General features: G+C 46.9%; 1 protein-coding gene across 1 annotated transcript in view; it reads left to right on the top strand.

The window, feature by feature from the left end:
- The first annotated feature begins 10,338 nt into the window (after positions 1-10,338).
- LOC123395833 (exocyst complex component 5) overlaps positions 10,339-17,144 on the top strand; it is a 37,929-nt gene continuing 31,123 nt past the window's right edge. The window contains exons 1-3 of the mRNA XM_045090868.1: positions 10,339-10,470; positions 10,547-10,744; positions 10,866-10,940. Coding sequence (XP_044946803.1) covers positions 10,408-10,470; positions 10,547-10,744; positions 10,866-10,940 — 336 coding nt within the window. The 5' untranslated portion in view covers positions 10,339-10,407. The remainder of the gene's footprint in view (positions 10,471-10,546; positions 10,745-10,865; positions 10,941-17,144) is intronic.

Genomic DNA, 17,144 nt, shown 5'->3' on the forward strand with positions numbered 1-17,144 from the left:
ACCTCATTTGATTACCGGAAGGTTTTTGGAGTTACCGGGAATGTACCGGGAATGACGAATGGGTTCCGGGAGTTCACCGGGGGGGCCACCCACCCCGGGGAAGCCCATAGGTGTTTGTGGTGCCGCACCAGCCCATAGGGCTGGTGGGACAGACCAAGAGAGGCCTATGTGCATTGGGAAGAAAATCAAAGAGGAAAAAAAAGGAGGAGGTGGGAAAGGGAAGAAGGACTCCACCTTCCAAACCAAGTAGGACTCGGTTTGGGAGGGGAATCCTTCCCCCTTTGGCTCGGCCGACCACTTGGGGGTTCTTGGACCCCAAGGCAAGGCTCCCCCTCCCTCTCCTATATATAGTGGGGTTTTAGGGCTGATTTGAGACAACTTTGCCACGGCAGCCCGACCATATATCTCCACGGTTTCACCTCTAGATCGCGTTTCTGCGGAGCTCGGGCGGAGCCCTGCTGAGACAAGATCATCACCAACCTCCGGAGCGTCGTCACGCTGCCGGAGAACTCTTATACCTCTCCGTCTCTCTTGCTGGATCAAGAAGGTCGAGATCATCATCGAGCTGTACGTGTGCTGAACGCGGAGGTGCCGTCCGTTCGGCACTAGATCGTGGGACTGATCGCGGGACGGTTCGCGGGGCGGATCGAGGGACGTGAGGACGTTCCACTACATCAACCGCGTTCACTAACGCTTCTGCTGTACGGTCTACAAGGGTATGTAGATCACACATCCCCTCTCGTAGATGGACATCACCATGATAGGTCTTCGAGCGCGTAGGAAATTTTTTGTTTCCCATGCGACGTTCCCCAACAGTGGTATCAGAGCTAGGTTCATGCGTAGATGTCTTCTCGAGTAGAACACAAAAGTTTTTGTGGGCGGAGATGTGCGTTTTTCTGCCCTCCTTAGTCTTTTCTTGATTCCGCGGTATTGTTGGATCGAAGCGGCTCGGACCGACATTACTCGTACGCTTACGAGAGACTGGTTTCATCGCTACGAGTAACTCCGTTGCTCAAAGATGACTGGCGGGTGTCAGTTTCTCCAACTTTAGTTGAATCGGATTTGACCAAGGAGGTCCTTGGATGAGGTTAAATAGCAACTCATATATCTCCGTTGTGGTGTTTGCGTAAGTAAGATGCGATCCTACTAGATACCCATGGTCACCACGTAAAACATGCAACAACAAAATTAGAGGACGTCTAACTTGTTTTTGCAGGGTATGCTTGTGATGTGATATGGCCAATGATGTGATGTGATATATTGGATGTATGAGATGATCATGTTGTAATAGAAAATATCGACTTGCACGTCGATGGTACGGCAACCGGCAGGAGCCATAGGGTTGTCTTTATAACTAACGTCTGTGCTTGCAGATGCGTTTACTATTTTGCTAGGATGTAGCTTTAGTAGTAATAGCATGAGTAGCACGACAACCCCAATGGCGACACGTTGATGGAGATCATGGTGTGGCACCGGTGACAAGAAGATCATGCCGGTGCTTTGGTGATGGAGATCAAGGAGCACGTGATGATGGCCATATCATGTCACTTATGAATTGCATGTGATGTTAATCCTTTTATGCACCTTATTTTGCTTAGAACGACAGTAGCATTATGAGGTGATCTCTCACTAAAATTTCAAGACGAAATTGTGTTCTCCCCGGCTGTGCACCGTTGCTACAGTTCGTCGTTTCGAGACACCACGTGATGATCGGGTGTGATAGACTCAACGTTCACATACAACGGGTGCAAAACAGTTGCGCACGCGGAACACTCGGGTTAAGCTTGACGAGCCTAGCATGTGCAGACATGGCCTCGGAACACATGAGACCGAAAGGTCGATCATGAATCATATAGATGATATGATTAGCATAGGGATGCTTACCACTGAAACTATACTCAACTCACGTGATGATCGGACTTGAGCTAGTGTAAGTGGATCATGAACCACTCAAATGACTAGAGAGATGTACTTTTTGAGTGGGAGTTTAGCGAATAATTTGATTAAGTTAAACTCTAATTATCTTGAACATAGTATAAGTCCACTTTGAATATATTTGTGTTGTAGATCATGGCTCACGCGACAGTCATCCTGAATTTTAATACGTTCCTAGAGAAAGCTAAGTTGAAAGATGATGGAAGCAACTTTGTAGACTGGGCTCGTAATCTTAAGCTAATCTTACAAGCTGGGAAGAAGGATTATGTCCTTAATGCTGCGCTAGGAGATGAACCACCCGCTACGGCTGATCAGGATGTTAAGAACGCTTGGTTAGCACGTAAGGAGGACTACTCAATAGTTCAATGTGCAGTCTTGTATGGCTTAGAACCGGGACTTCAACGTCGCTTTGAGCGTCATGGAGCATTTGAGATGTTCCAGGAGTTGAAGTTTATCTTTCAGAAGAACGCCCAGATCGAGAGGTATGAGACCTCCGATAAATTATATGCTTGCAAGATGGAGGAGAACTCGTATGTCAGTGAACATGTGCTCAAAATGTCTGGGTACTCAAACCGTCTAGCTGAGCTGGGGATTGAACTCCCGCAAGAAGCTATCACTGACAGAATCCTTCAATCACTGTCGCCAAGCTATAAAGGCTTTGTGTTGAACTACAACATGCAAGGGATGAACAAGTCTCCCGGCGAGTTGTTTGCGATGCTGAAAGTCGCAGAGTCTGAACTCCGTAAAGAGCATCAAGTGTTGATGGTGAATAAGACCACTAGTTTCAAGAGAAACGGCAAAGGCAAGAAGGGTAATTCGAAGAAGAGCGGAAAGCCTGTTGCCAATCCGATGAAGAAACCCAAAGCTGGACCTAAACCTGAAACAGAGTGTTACTATTGCAAGGGTATGGGTCACTGGAAGCGCAATTGCCCCAAGTATCTGGCTGATAAGAAGGCGGCCAAAGAAAAATCAGGTATATTTGATATACATGTTATTGATGTGTACTTAACCGGCTCTCGTAGTAGTGCCTGGGTATTCGATACCGGTTCTGTTGCTCATATTTGCAACTCGAAACAGGAACTGCGGAATAGACGAAGGCTGGCGAAAGATGAAGTGACGATGCGCGTGGGAAATGGTTCCAATGTTGATGCAATCGCCGTCGGCACAGTCTCACTTCAGTTACCATCATGATTAGTTATGAACTTAAATCATTGTTATTTAGTGCCTGCGTTGAGCATGAACATTATATCTGGATCTTGTTTATTGTGAGACAGTTACTCTTTTAAGTCAGAGAATAATGGTTGTTCTATTTCTATGAGTAACATCTTTTATGGTCATGCACCAAATGTGAGAGGATTGTTCATATTGAATCTTGATAGTGATACACACATACATAACATTGAGACCAAAAGAGTTAGAGTTAACAATGATAGCGCCATATTTTTGTGGCACTGCCGCTTAGGTCATATTGGTGTAAAGCGCATGAAGAAACTCCATGCCGATGGACTTTTGGAGTCACTTGACTTTGATTCACTTGACACGTGCGAACCATGCCTCATGGGCAAGATGACTAAAACTCCGTTCTCCGGAACAATGGAGCGTGCAAGTGACTTGTTGGAAATTATACATACCGATGTGTGTGGTCCGATGAGTGTAGAGGCACGCGGCGGATATCGTTATTTTCTCACCTTCACTGACGATTTGAGTAGATATGGTTATGTCTACTTAATGAAGCACAAGTCTGAAACATTTGAAAAGTTCAAGCAATTTCAGAGTGAAGTTGAAAACCATCATAACAAGAAGATCAAGTTCCTACGGTCTGATCGTGGGGGTGAATATCTGAGTTTCAAGTTTGGTGCTCACTTAAGACAATGTGGAGTTGTTTCACAGTTGACACCGCCTGGAACACCACAGCGTAATGGTGTGTCCGAACGTCGTAATCGTACTTTATTAGAGATGGTGCGATCTATGATGTCTTTTACCGATTTGCCATTATCATTTTGGGGTTATGCATTAGAAACAGCTGCATTCACTTTAAATAGGGCACCATCAAAATCCGTTGAGACGACACCATACGAACTGTGGTATGGCAAAAGGCCAAAGTTGTCGTTTCTTAAAGTTTGGGGATGTGATGCTTATGTCAAAAAGCTTCAGCCTACAAAGCTGGAACCCAAAGCGGAAAGGTGCATCTTCATAGGTTACCCAAAAGAGACAGTTGGGTACACCTTCTATCTCAAATCCGAGGGCAAAGTGTCTGTTGCTAAAAACGGAGCTTTTCTCGAGAAGGAGTTTCTCTCGAGAGAATTGAGTGGGAGGAAGATAGAACTTGATGAGGTTGTCGAACCTCTCATCCCTCTAGATGGTGGCGCAGGGCAAGGGGAAACCTCTGTCGTTGCGACGCCGGTTGAGGAGGAAGTTAATGATAATGATCATGAAACTCCGGTTCAAGTTTCTGTCGAACCACGCAGGTCGACGAGACCACGTGCTGCTCCAGAGTGGTACGACAATCCCGTCTTATCAATCATGTTGTTAGACAACAATGAACCTGCAAATTATGAAGAAGCAATGGTGGGCCCAGATTCCAACAAATGGCTAGAAGCCATGAAGTCCGAGATAGGATCCATGTATGAGAACAAAGTGTGGACTTTGGAAGTACTGCCTGAGGGCCGCAAGGCTATTCAGAACAAATGGATCTTTAAGAGGAAGACGGACACTGACGGCAATGTGACCGTTTATAAAGCTCGACTTGTGGCAAAGGGTTTTTCACAAGTTCAAGGAGTTGACTACGATGAGACATTCTCACCCGTAGCGATGCTTAAGTCCGTCAGAATCATGTTAGCAATAGCTGCATTTTTCGATTATGAAATCTGGCAGATGGATGTCAAAACGGCGTTCCTTAACGGTTTCCTTAAGGAAGAGTTGTATATGATGCAACCCGAAGGTTTTGTCGATCCTAAGAATTCTAACAAGGTGTGCAAGCTCCAGCGATCCATTTATGGACTAGTGCAAGCATCTCGGAGTTGGAACAAACGCTTTGATGAGGTGATCAAAGCATTTGGGTTTATACAAGTGGTTGGAGAATCTTGTATTTACAATAAAGTGAGTGGGAGTTGTGTGGCGTTTCTAATATTATATGTGGATGACATATTGTTGATTGGAAACAACGCAGAGTTTTTGGAGAGCATAAAGGATTACTTGAATAAAAGTTTCTCTCTGAAGGACCTAGGAGAAGCTGCTTACATTCTAGGCATTAAGATCTACAGGGATAGATCAAAACGCCTGATAGGACTTTCACAAAGCACATACCTTGATAAAGTTTTGAAAAGGTTCAAAATGGAACAGTCCAAGAAAGGGTTCTTGCCAGTTTTACAAGGTACGAGATTGAGTAAGACTCAGTGCCCAGCAACTGATGAAGATAGAGAGCATATGCGCTCCGTCCCCTATGCTTCAGCCATAGGTTCTATCATGTATGCAATGTTGTGCACTAGACCGGATGTTAGCCTGGCCATAAGTATGGCAGGTAGATTCCAGAGTAATCCAGGAGTGGATCACCGGACGACGGTCAAGAATATCCTGAAGTACCTGAAAAGGACTAAGGAGACGTTTCTCGTATATGGAGGTGACGAAGAGCTCGCCGTAAAAGGTTACGTCGATGCAAGCTTTGACACAGATCCGGACGACTCTAAGTCGCAAACCGGATACGTATTTATTCTTAATGGGGGTGCGGTAAGCTGGTGCAGTTCCAAGCAAAGCGTCGTAGCAGATTCTACATGTGAAGCTGAGTACATGGCTGCCTCGGAGGCGGCTAAGGAGGGTGTCTGGATGAAACAATTCATGACGGATCTTGGAGTGGTGCCAAGCGCACTGAATCCAATAACCTTGTTTTGTGACAACACGGGTGCCATTGCCTTAGCAAAGGAACCACGTTTTTCACAAGAAGTCCAGACACATCAAACGACGCTTCAACCTCATCCGCGACTACGTCTAAGGGGAGGACGTGAATATATGCAAAGTGCACACGGATCTGAATATAGCAGACCCGTTGACTAAACCTCTTCCACGGCCAAAGCATGATCAACACCAGAACTGTATGGGTGTTAGATTTATTACAATGTAATTCGCATGATGATGTGAGGGCTAGAATATTGACTCTAGTGCAAGTGGGAGACTGTTGGAATTATGCCCTAGAGGCAATAATAAATATAGTTATTATTATAATTCATGTATCAAGATAATCGTTTATTATCCATGCTATAATTGTATTGAATGAAGACTCATTTACATGTGTGGATACATAGACAAAACACTGTCCCTAGCAAGCCTCTAGTTGGCTAGCCAGTTGATCAAAGATAGTCAGTGTCTTCTGATTATGAACAAGGTGTTGTTGCTTGATAACCGGATCACGTCATTAGGAGAATCACGTGATGGACTAGACCCAAACTAATAGACGTAGCATGTTGATCGTGTCATTTTGTTGCTACTGTTTTCTGCGTGTCAAGTATTTGTTCCTATGGCCATGAGATCATATAACTCACTAACACCGGAGGAATGCTTTGTGTGTATCAAACGTCGCAATGTAACTGGGTGACTATAAAGATGCTCTACAGGTATCTCGAAGGTGTTCGTTGAGTTAGTATGGATCAAGACTGGGATTTGTCACTCCGTGTGACGGAGAGGTATCTCGGGGCCCACTCAGTAATACAACATCACACACAAGCCTTGCAAGCAATGTGACTTAGTGTAAGTTGCGGAATCTTGTATTACAAAACGAGTAAAGAGACTTGCCGGTAAACGAGATTGAAATAGGTATGCGGATACTGACGATCGAATCTCGGGCAAGTAACATACCGAAGGACAAAGGGAATGACATACGGGATTATATGAATCCTTGACACTGAGGTTCAAACGATAAGTTCTTCGTAGAATATGTAGGATCCAATATGGGCATCCAGGTCCCGCTATTGGATATTGACCGAGGAGTCTCTCGGGTCATGTCTACATAGTTCTCAAACCCGCAGGGTCTGCACACTTAAGGTTCGACGTTGTTTTATGCGTATTTGAGTTATATGGTTGGTTACCGAATGTTGTTCGGAGTCCCGGATGAGATCACGGACGTCACGAGGGTTTCCGGAATGGTCCGGAAACGAAGATTGATATATAGGGTGACCTCATTCGATTACCGGAAGGTTTTCGGAGTTACCGGGAATGTACCGGGAATGACAAATGGGTTCCGGGAGTTCACCGGGGGTGGGCCCACCCACCCCGGGGAAGCCCATAGGTGTTTGTGGTGCCGCATTGGGAAGAAAATCAAAGAGGAAAAGAAAAAAAAGGAGGAGGTGGGAAAGGGAAGAAGGACTCCACCTTCCAAACCAAGTAGGACTCGGTTTGGGAGGGGAATCCTTCCCCCTTTGGCTCGGCCGACCCCTTGGGGGTTCTTGGACCCCAAGGCAAGGCTCCCCCCTCCCTCTCCTATATATAGTGGGGTTTTAGGGCTGATTTGAGACAACTTTGCCACGGCAGCCCGACCACATATCTCCACGGTTTCACCTCTAGATCGCGTTTCTGCGGAGCTCGGGCGGAGCCCTGCTGAGACAAGATCATCACCAACCTCCGGAGCGCCGTCACGCTGCCGGAGAACTCTTATACCTCTCCATCTCTCTTGCTGGATCAAGAAGGCCGAGATCATCGTCGAGCTGTACGTGTGCTGAACGCGGAGGTGCCGTCCGTTCGGCACTAGATCGTGGGACTGATCGCGGGACGGTTCGCGGGGCGGATCGAGGGACGTGAGGACGTTCCACTACATCAACCGCGTTCACTAACGCTTCTGCTGTACGGTCTACAAGGGTACGTAGATCACACATCCCCTCTGGTAGATGGACATCACCATGATAGGTCTTCGTGCGCGTAGGAAATTTTTTGTTTCCCATGCGACGTTCCCCAACAGGTCTTCTATAGAGTCGTTTACTTGAAGGAGGAAGGGAGGGGTGTGAGCACTGCCATGTCGCTCGCTGCTTCGGATCGCGCCACCTCGTCAACCACGCACTGTCCGCAACCAGAAGAGTAGCACTCAAAGGTGGGTTGGGTGGGATTTTGCACTAAAGACAAGTTCTTCAGAAACCACTTCTCCAACCTTTCCTGCTAGCGATCTGTCTACCGCCACCATTCGTCGCCTAACTCTCTCCGTCGCCTTAGATCGAAGACCTGATCCAATCTGGGTTCAAATCCAGCGTCGCCCGGGGAATTAACCTTACTATGATTACCAATTAACAAGACCTAGTGGGATTGCCACTGAATAATTGAAGAACAAGGGACAACTTACTCAAGATCTGACCGAATTGGGAGGAGTTTTCCTTGCATCTGGCAAGAACATGAGCTAAGGTTTGCCAGCCAGAACATGCTGGCTTAAGGGGCCAAGCCGAGTTACATCAAAGATGCCCCGAACAAGGAGAGCTCACAGTCTAAACAGCAATAGAAAGTGAAAAAACAATGACAACAACATGCCATGTTCACTACACTAAAACTAGAGTAGGCTGAGAGCATCTCCAACACACACGTCAAATAAAGCGCGCCAGCGAAAACAAGGCTTTTAGCGCGTGCGTCCACGCGGCGCGGGAAAAGTGGCACGCGAAAAAGGGCGCGTGCGGGAAAAAGTGGGGGCGCACAGGCGCGTGTCGACGCGTGCGCGCTATAAATCTAGCGCCCCTCGACGCGCCCTCTCCACCGCTCTCTCCATCGCTCTGCCTCGCCATGCGCCCTCTTCACCATTCTTCCTCGCCACACTTCTTCTTTCTCGCCTCGCCGCCGCCGCGTCACCATTCCGCCATGTCGTGCGTGGAAGTTTGGGCTACCGTAGCATCCGCACGCGCCCCTCCAACGTCTTCTACGCTGAGATCCGCTCCGGTGAGACCCGCCTCACCCTTGTCACGTTCAACACCGCCCACGAGTCTGCCTGCGCGTACGACACGACGACATGGCGTACCCGGCGTCCTCGTAGGGAGATGAACTTCCCCGAGGTGGCGACACAGGAGCGGGCGCATGAGCTCGCGCCTCCCCCGTGGCTTGTCATCGGCGAGAATCGTCGCGAGAACCGGAGGCGGGAGCGCCGCCTTGGCATCACTGAGATGGACGAGGAGGTCATGGCGCTGTGGCACCAACGCTTCCGGGAGGACGTCGTCAACGAGCGTGAATTCTACGCGCAAAGGACGGCGGAGCGAGGCCCCTATCGCGAGAAGAGGCGTACATGAAAAGAGGTCGCGCTCTTCAACATCGAGCTCAAAGAAGCGTCGACATGAGACGACAACAATGAACGATGGAATGACACCTTCATTATGACGTCGCAGTTGGAGGACACCACCGAATGGGAGGAGGACGACGAGGAGTAGCTTAGCCGCCGACTTTTCTATCGTTTGTGTGAACTTGTTTGTCATGAACTCTTGTGGTTTAATCTTGTTTGTGCGCACTTTGTATATTTTGGATGTTTGATCATTTTGTATGTGTTTTTTCTGCACCGGCGACATAGCACTCGATTTTACAGCGCCTGCTCAAGCGGTACACTCGCACCTTAAAAATTTGGAGCCCCTCATGAAGCAACTGCCTACTCGAGAGACACAATTTTGCCTTCGCGAAAGGTACGATTTTGCCATCACGAGAGGCACGCCCGTGCCTCTCGAAAAGGAAAGAAAAAAGATGCGTTTTTTGTTTTTTGTTTTTTGTGAGAGACACAATTTTCCTTCCGCGAAAGACACGGTTTTGCCTTCGCGAGAGGCACGCCCGTGCCTCTCCCGAAAGAAAAAAACGCGTTTTCTATTTTTTTGCGAGAGAGACGGTTTTTTGCTTTTGCGAAAGGCATGATTTTGCCTTCGTGAAAGGAAAAAAAAACGTTTTTTTTGTATTTTTTTGTTTTTTCGCGAGGGGCACGATTTTACCTTCGCGATCCGTGCCTCTCGGAAAAAAAAACGCGTTTTCTGTTTTTTACCGCGTGAGGCACTGTTTTTTCGTCCGTTTTTTTCTTCCGGTTTTCTCTTGGGAATTTTTTTTCGACACAACCTATTAACATGGTATCTAATTTTGAAGATCTCGATGCGAGAAAGTCAACGATGAAAACAGTTCGAGACTTGAGAGCACGATTTATGAGATAAAACGTTTTAAAATACGGATCTATGAAAAAATAAAAAACTCATAAATTACGAAAAATGATACGCATACAGTGCGTCATTTATCATAATCTGTGAAGATGAAAACTGATTTCGTTGAGTAACAGGTATACATCTCACGATCATGGATCGCTGCATTGGACGGCCTGGACGCGAACGGCCCAATCCTTACGCCGGTCGGCCGGCGCAGATCGTTGCCTTGTCGATTCCTTCTCGTCCGGCCCGCCCGAACCCAGTCAGCTCACCCAATTTTCTAGATCATTCACAAGAGCCCCTGCCCATCCTCTTTCCTCTAGATCTCTCCGGCCGGCAGGCAGCCATGCCGTCGCCGAATGATCCGCCCGCGGCGTTGCCCCTCACCCTCGACCTCGAGGACTTCAAGGTGCGCCCTCCTTATTCGATTCGTTTCCGTATCTCCCCTCCTTCCGTCCAGACCTAAGCGTTGCGTGGTTTTGCAGGGGGACTTTTCCTTCGACGCGCTCTTCGGGAGCCTGGTGGATGAGCTACTGCCGGAGTTCCACGGGGACGATGCGGCAGGGGTGCCCCCACCGCCGCCGCCCCTGCTCGGGGCTGCGCCACCCGTTTTCCCCGCTGTCGACGAGCTTCTCGGGCTCTTTAAGCATTCCTGCAAGGAGCTCGTCGACCTGCGTCGTCAGGTCGGTTGGCGCCCGTCCTGGTCGCGTTCTCTTGTAGCAGCCTGCGTGATTGGGTGTGTAGGTGGTTGTTCGGTGATAGTATATGCTGATGCTGGTGTTTTTATCTTCCTTTTGCGGATAGATTGATAAGAGGCTCCAAAATCTGAAGAAAGAGGTGTCTACACAGGATGCCAAGCATCGCAAGACACTCGGGGAGGTTAGTTAGCATGCTTGCAAGTTTTCTACGTGTTGACTATATTGTTAATATTAGTATATTATAGAAAGATAAATGAATGAGACCATAATGGAAGAACAATACAGATGAGAAACCAGAAGAGCTATATATAGAGATTGGAAGTACAATTAACTTTGATACGAAGAAAACGTAATGCAAAGTCCTACCATTTGGAATATTATCTTTAGGTGTTCCTTGTTTCCTCTGATTGTGCTATTCACTGAGATGAAAGTGCCACTCTAGGTCATAGTTAATTAGTTATATATGCCATCAATACACATAAATGTTCAAGTTGGGGGAATATTTTGTTACCTATATTATCTTTAGGTGTTCCTTGTTTCCTCTGATTGTGCTATTCACTGAGATGAAAGTGCTACTCTAGGCTCATAGTTAATTAGTTATATATGCCATCAATACACATAAATGATCAAGTTGGGGGAATCTTTTGTTACCTATATAGGTTAACTTTATTCTTTTGTTTTCATCGTCGTATGATACGTGTCAACGTATGATGACTACTAGGTTCTCAGTTTTAAGATCTTCACCCAATTGAATCTATTCATCTGCCTGTTAGATGTCTAGGACTTTATTTATTAATCTTTTCTTGTTGTGGTCCACCCCTCATGTCCCGATGGACCTGTTCAGTTGCTAAGAAGGGACATAGTAATACAGTTACATCCAGGAAAAGTTTAGTAGGCCAGTCCGTAGAGAACCTAATGAATAATTGCTGAAAAGGGCAGTCTGTGATGCGAGAATCCAAAGAGACATAACTCCAGCAGAAAAAAGTGCAAGGCGTGCATTTGATGAGCTTCTATAGAAGAATGACTGTTGTGTTTAATATGGTGACTCCTATGCTTCATCAAATTGTAGTTATGAAGGAAATTTCTGACTAGGGAAATACGCAGAAGAGATTTGTATCCTATTCACACATTTTTCTATTTGCATTTGGTTATCAACATCTTAGGGTCTATCATTCTGTCAAATGCATCTCTAGAATGAGGATGCTGTTTGATTTTAGGAACTCAGCTGCATGTTTCGATACTTTTGTCAGTTAGGATCCTGGCAAATAGGACCATGTTGTCCCTTGAGAAATACTTCTATTTTAAGGTTCCCTATGAATTACTTTGTGCAATAATCTCCTTTCGAACCCTTCAACACAAAGTGCCCAGTTGGAACTTTTTTTATTCACCATAGACGCTGTTCAGTAAATAGAACACCTTAGCTGAACCCTTCAGGATAAAGTGTCCGGTCGGGAGAAATCTTTGGACTGACTGTGGGGACCCCGACTTACAAGTCGAGATCGCCGAATGAACGTGTACAGTGATCCCAGAGATCAATCCTCACCGAACACACAGATACTGAATAACAAGAGTCTTACGTCCATAATTAACGTTTGATACAAATAAGGACCATTATGGTCAAGTGTTACATAGATAGGGCCATGAAGGCCAATCGCTCCAACTCAACTGCTAGCGGAATACTTGGTAGTAAGCGTGAACCCATGCCATCAGCCTAACTCCAACTCAACTACTAGCGTAATACTTGGTAGTAAGCGTGGACCCATGCCATCAGCCTAACCAACAGGCATTCTGACTGGTAAGCGGCCTAGTTCGCGTGAACGTCTCCGATGACGAATTCTTCTCCATATTTTGGTTCCTCCATGGCTGGTCAATAAAATAACCGATGGCAAGCCAATGAGTATTTTGATTGTACTCGCAAACAGCCCATGATGCGGATTATGTAAATAAGTGCAAAATGAAGTACAATGCAGCATTTGCGGAAAGCAAGTTTTATAAATGCATAAACATGGTCATGCACCTAGATAATCATGCATCAATAAGTAAGTAGTAACCATAGGAACAGGTTACAGATATCAACTTAAATACACCGAGGACTGAACACCTCATGTTCATCCTTCATGTCAAGTCACCAAACTTGACGAAGTAATCACTTTCTCAGGTGACACCTTTATACACACACACACACGGTTTATGCGGAAAATACTAGACGTAGTTTAAGCAGCACCACCCAACTGTCCTTGACCGTGGACACGGCTACTCGAATAGTTTGACACTCTACAGAGGTTGTACGCTGTACCCACGAGATCCGGGAAACTTCCGTGTCATCCACGACTCACCGTATATAGCATACCCGAGGTAAGTACCCGATCAATGCCTTTCCCCTGACGACACTAGACAAAGAGTCCACTCGATTGGTACCCAGCCCACATGATGTATGTCTTACGAGCACCAGCTCTAGACCGTATCATCCATGCAGGGACCAATGGTGTGCTCGGAACACGTAAAAACGGCATAGTTGTCCTATCTGGCACGACCTCGTCACGAGAGTGACCATATCACTCCAGGCACTAGTAATGCGGGCTCCTTGCTAGCACGACCAGAATAATCAACACAACCCCGTCCCATAAAGGGGTATCGTGGTCGCACATGTAAGGTTGAGACGGTCGACAAATCTTAAATCTAATCCCCTTTCCGTAACCACTCACACAAAACCTTTCTGGTACACCACTTCTTTCTCAAGTGGTCATCCAGCTCAACACCATCACCCTTGGGCATTAGTGGCACCCGACGGGTTTTTGTAAAAGTCCTTGTATTCACCTTAGTGTTACCATTACCATGCATGTGCCCACCCTATGCGTAGCACTACTATCTACTTGTCAATTTTACTTTAGCGTGACCCTCATAGATGGTAGGTCATGCTCAATGCAAGTGCTTCGGAGGAGCCATCGGTAACACCATGCCGGGTGTGCCGATTAATCTTGACTATATGCATCGGAATAAAATAATCAACATGTCATGCATAAAACATTTTCTCAGACATGGTCAAAGGGTTGCTTGCCTTGATCAGCTAGGTATCCGGAATCTTCGAGGTCTTCGGGTCCAAGTCCTTCGTCAAACGCGCGATCTATCGTCGTAATGGTAATAATAATAATAAGGACCACAACCAAAAACAGAGAAAAACACTCATCAAAATGTTAACCTACTCTGTAAAATCATATTATTATTTATCAAAATGTTTGTTTCTGGTTTTGGACTGAAAAGTATTTCTGAAGTCTTTTTAACAAAAGTTAAAAAATACTTAAACTAGGTTTTAAAATAGACATATGCATAAAAGTTTTCATAAAAATTTCAATAACAGCACTGTTAAATACTATACATTTTTACAAGAATTATGGTGGAAAAATATTTAAGTTTGGATAAATATTTAGTCCTGTGAATTTATTTTAAAATCAGGATAAAAATAAAAGAAAATCCAGCCCACTGGCTCGGTCGGTGGCTGGGCCGGCCCAGTTGGCCAACTGGCCAGCCCAGGCGCGCGCGCCGTCAGGTTTAAACCTGACACGCGGGGCTCTGTGGCCAGCGACTGCGGGGAGAGAGAGAGAGACGAGACGGCCACCGACAGGTGGGGTCCCCCTGTCGGGGTCGTCTTCCACCTCTGGACAGAGAGGAGTGAGAGCTCACCGGCGGCAGCTTTGGGGCTCTTGAGGTCAGGCGAGTGCGGGAACGGACTCGTCGCTCCTCCGCCTACCTGATGACGGTCGAAGGGACGACGGAGGTGGCCTGAGTTGCCGGCAACGACGGAGCCGCGATGGAGACCCTTCGGGAAGGTGTCGGAATCGGTGCTACGAGAAGGGAGAAGGACGGGGGAGTGGTGGAGAAGGCTCAGGAGGTCTCTATGGTCACGGGAAAGGAGAAATGAGCTCGGGAGCGTGCCTGTAGCCCGAGATCGACGGAGCCCCGATGCGGCAGTGCCTCGGTCGATCTAGAGTATCGGGGCTCTCTTAGCTCAAATGGGGCACTGGGGTGGTCGATTGGTGGTAGGAGGGAGAGGCTTGAGGTGCTGGGAGAGTCGGGGGTGGCCTATTTATAGGTGGGCGACGAGCCACCGAGTGGTGATGCGCCGGTTGTTTTTGCTGCCGCGACAGGAGAGGGAGAGAGAGCTCGAGCGCGAAACCGTGGTTTAGGACTGCGCGGCATCTTCAGGAGGAGTGGGGGCAGCTCCTTGGCGCGTCAAGGTGGCGAGGTCCTTCTGGCCGCGCGCGGGCATGCGTCGCCAGGGGCAGAGGAGAGGGGTGGGGGGGGGGAAGAGGGGACCGACGCTGCCCTGGATACGGTCGTCGGTGTGGTCAAAGAGGGGCAACAGGTGGAGGCGAGAACCGGCCGGAGCTGGTCCCCTGGGGCTTGGGTGCGCCCTTAGCGCGTCCAGAGCGCAGCTTTGGCATGCTGGCGCGCTCTGGCGTGTCTGGGAGATGGGTTAGATGCCCCTTGGGTGCTAGGAACCGAGAAGAAGTAAACTGGCCATGGGGAGAGAGTTAAAGTGGTTCTGCGAGCCTTGGTTCAGGAGCTAAAATGGAGATTTTGGCTCCCTCTCGTTGAACCAATGCCGGGTCTCTCGTCTGCAGTTGAGGAGGGACACATGCCATCTGTGACGAGAGTTTGGAGGGAAGGGAGTAAGTGTGGTGGTTGCTAGATGCTGTTTTACAAATCTGGCAGAAGGTGTTTGATGCAGGTTTGGGGGAGTTAACCTCCCCCAATTGCATTGTAAGTTGATAGGATTTGGTTTTAGGCATAATTAGGAGGCCCTACCAAATTTGAGCTTCATTGGACAAGTTTGGCAATGTAAACTTGAAAATATTCACAAATGGGCAGATCTGCATTCTTTTGAGAAGATGTGAGCAAATCAATCCCCACAAATCCAAATCTTGGCATGATTTCATCATTAGAGGTGTTGAGCATTCCTGCAACGTTTGAGACCCAATGGACAAACTTTGCAATGTAGAGTTGCTCTAACTTGATTCTGGACAGGGAGGGTTTCTAAATTATTTGGTGAATCAAATCACCTTGGATGGAGGTGAAACTTGGCATGATCACCAAATATAGCATGTGGGACATGCTAGAATTTTCTAGGAATTTATTGAGAAGTTGGAAATATTTCAAAAGATCAGAACAGACAAAATTTGTTTTCAGAGGTTTGCTCAAATATTTTGAATAGGACTAGGGGTTGAAACTTTTATGTATGGAAAATATGTCCTCTGAGTATTCCCAAGTTTTCTCAGATTTTTCTAAGGTAGAAAAATAATTTTCCATCCAAAAAACCATTTCTGGCCTTAGAAAAGGACATGTAAATAAAATAGGAAAATGATTTTTAAAATAATCATATCATGGTTTTGAAGAGTTATAATAATATTAGAATCAAAATACAATCTTTGGGTGAAGGCACTCCCTTAAATTCAGGGACCTATAGTGCAACCCCAAAGCAAGGTTTTGAATTATCAAAATAGCTCAAAGGAGTTTTTTGGTGGAAATATTATTTTTGAAAACTGATTTATAAGAGATCTACTTACAAACACACATACAACAATGACAAACAAAGCATTCATGGCATTCACTTAAAAAGTTCTAATTTGTACCAAATAAGGAAAAGGGAGACAAAGTGGTGCGAAAATAGGGTGTGACAGACCTATTCCCCTTACAAGAATCTCGTCCCCGAGATTCCTAAGCTAGGCGCTGAAGAGATACGGAAACTCGAATCTAAGATAGTCTTCACGCTCCCATGTTGCCTCTGCCTCGGTGTGGTTGCTCCACTGGACCTTGAAATACTTGATGGTACGGCTTCGAGTACAACGCTCGGCTTCGTCCAGAATGCGGATCGGTCTCTCGCGATAAGTGAGGTCCGACTGGAGGTCAATCGCTTGATGATCGACATCCTTATAAAGGTCTGGACGGCTTGGCGCTTGAAGGCACTTCTGGATTTGTGACACGTGGAAGACGTTGTGCACTCCCGAGAGTTGTGGAGGTAGCTCCAACTGGTAAGCAACTTCTCCACGCCTTGCAATGATCTTAAAAGGTCCAATGTACCTGGGAGCAAGCTTTCCTTTGACATGGAAACGCTTTGTCCCCTTGAGAGGCGTGACGCAGAGGTACACTTGATCTCTAGGGTTGAGTTCCACTTCTCGGCGGTGCGAATCCGTGTAGCTCTTTTGTCGCGACTTGGCAGCCTTTAGGTGCTCCCTGACGAGTTGCACCTTCTCCTCAGCTTCACGGAGAACGTCTGGCCCGAAAATCAATCCTTCACCAGTCTAGGACCATTTGAGGGGAGTGCGGCACTTACATCCATACAACACCTCAAATGGGGCCATCTGGAGACTGGACTAATAGCTGTTGT

Source organism: Hordeum vulgare, chromosome 5H (genome assembly GCF_904849725.1).
Source record: "Hordeum vulgare subsp. vulgare chromosome 5H, MorexV3_pseudomolecules_assembly, whole genome shotgun sequence".
NCBI lineage: Eukaryota > Viridiplantae > Streptophyta > Magnoliopsida > Poales > Poaceae > Hordeum > Hordeum vulgare.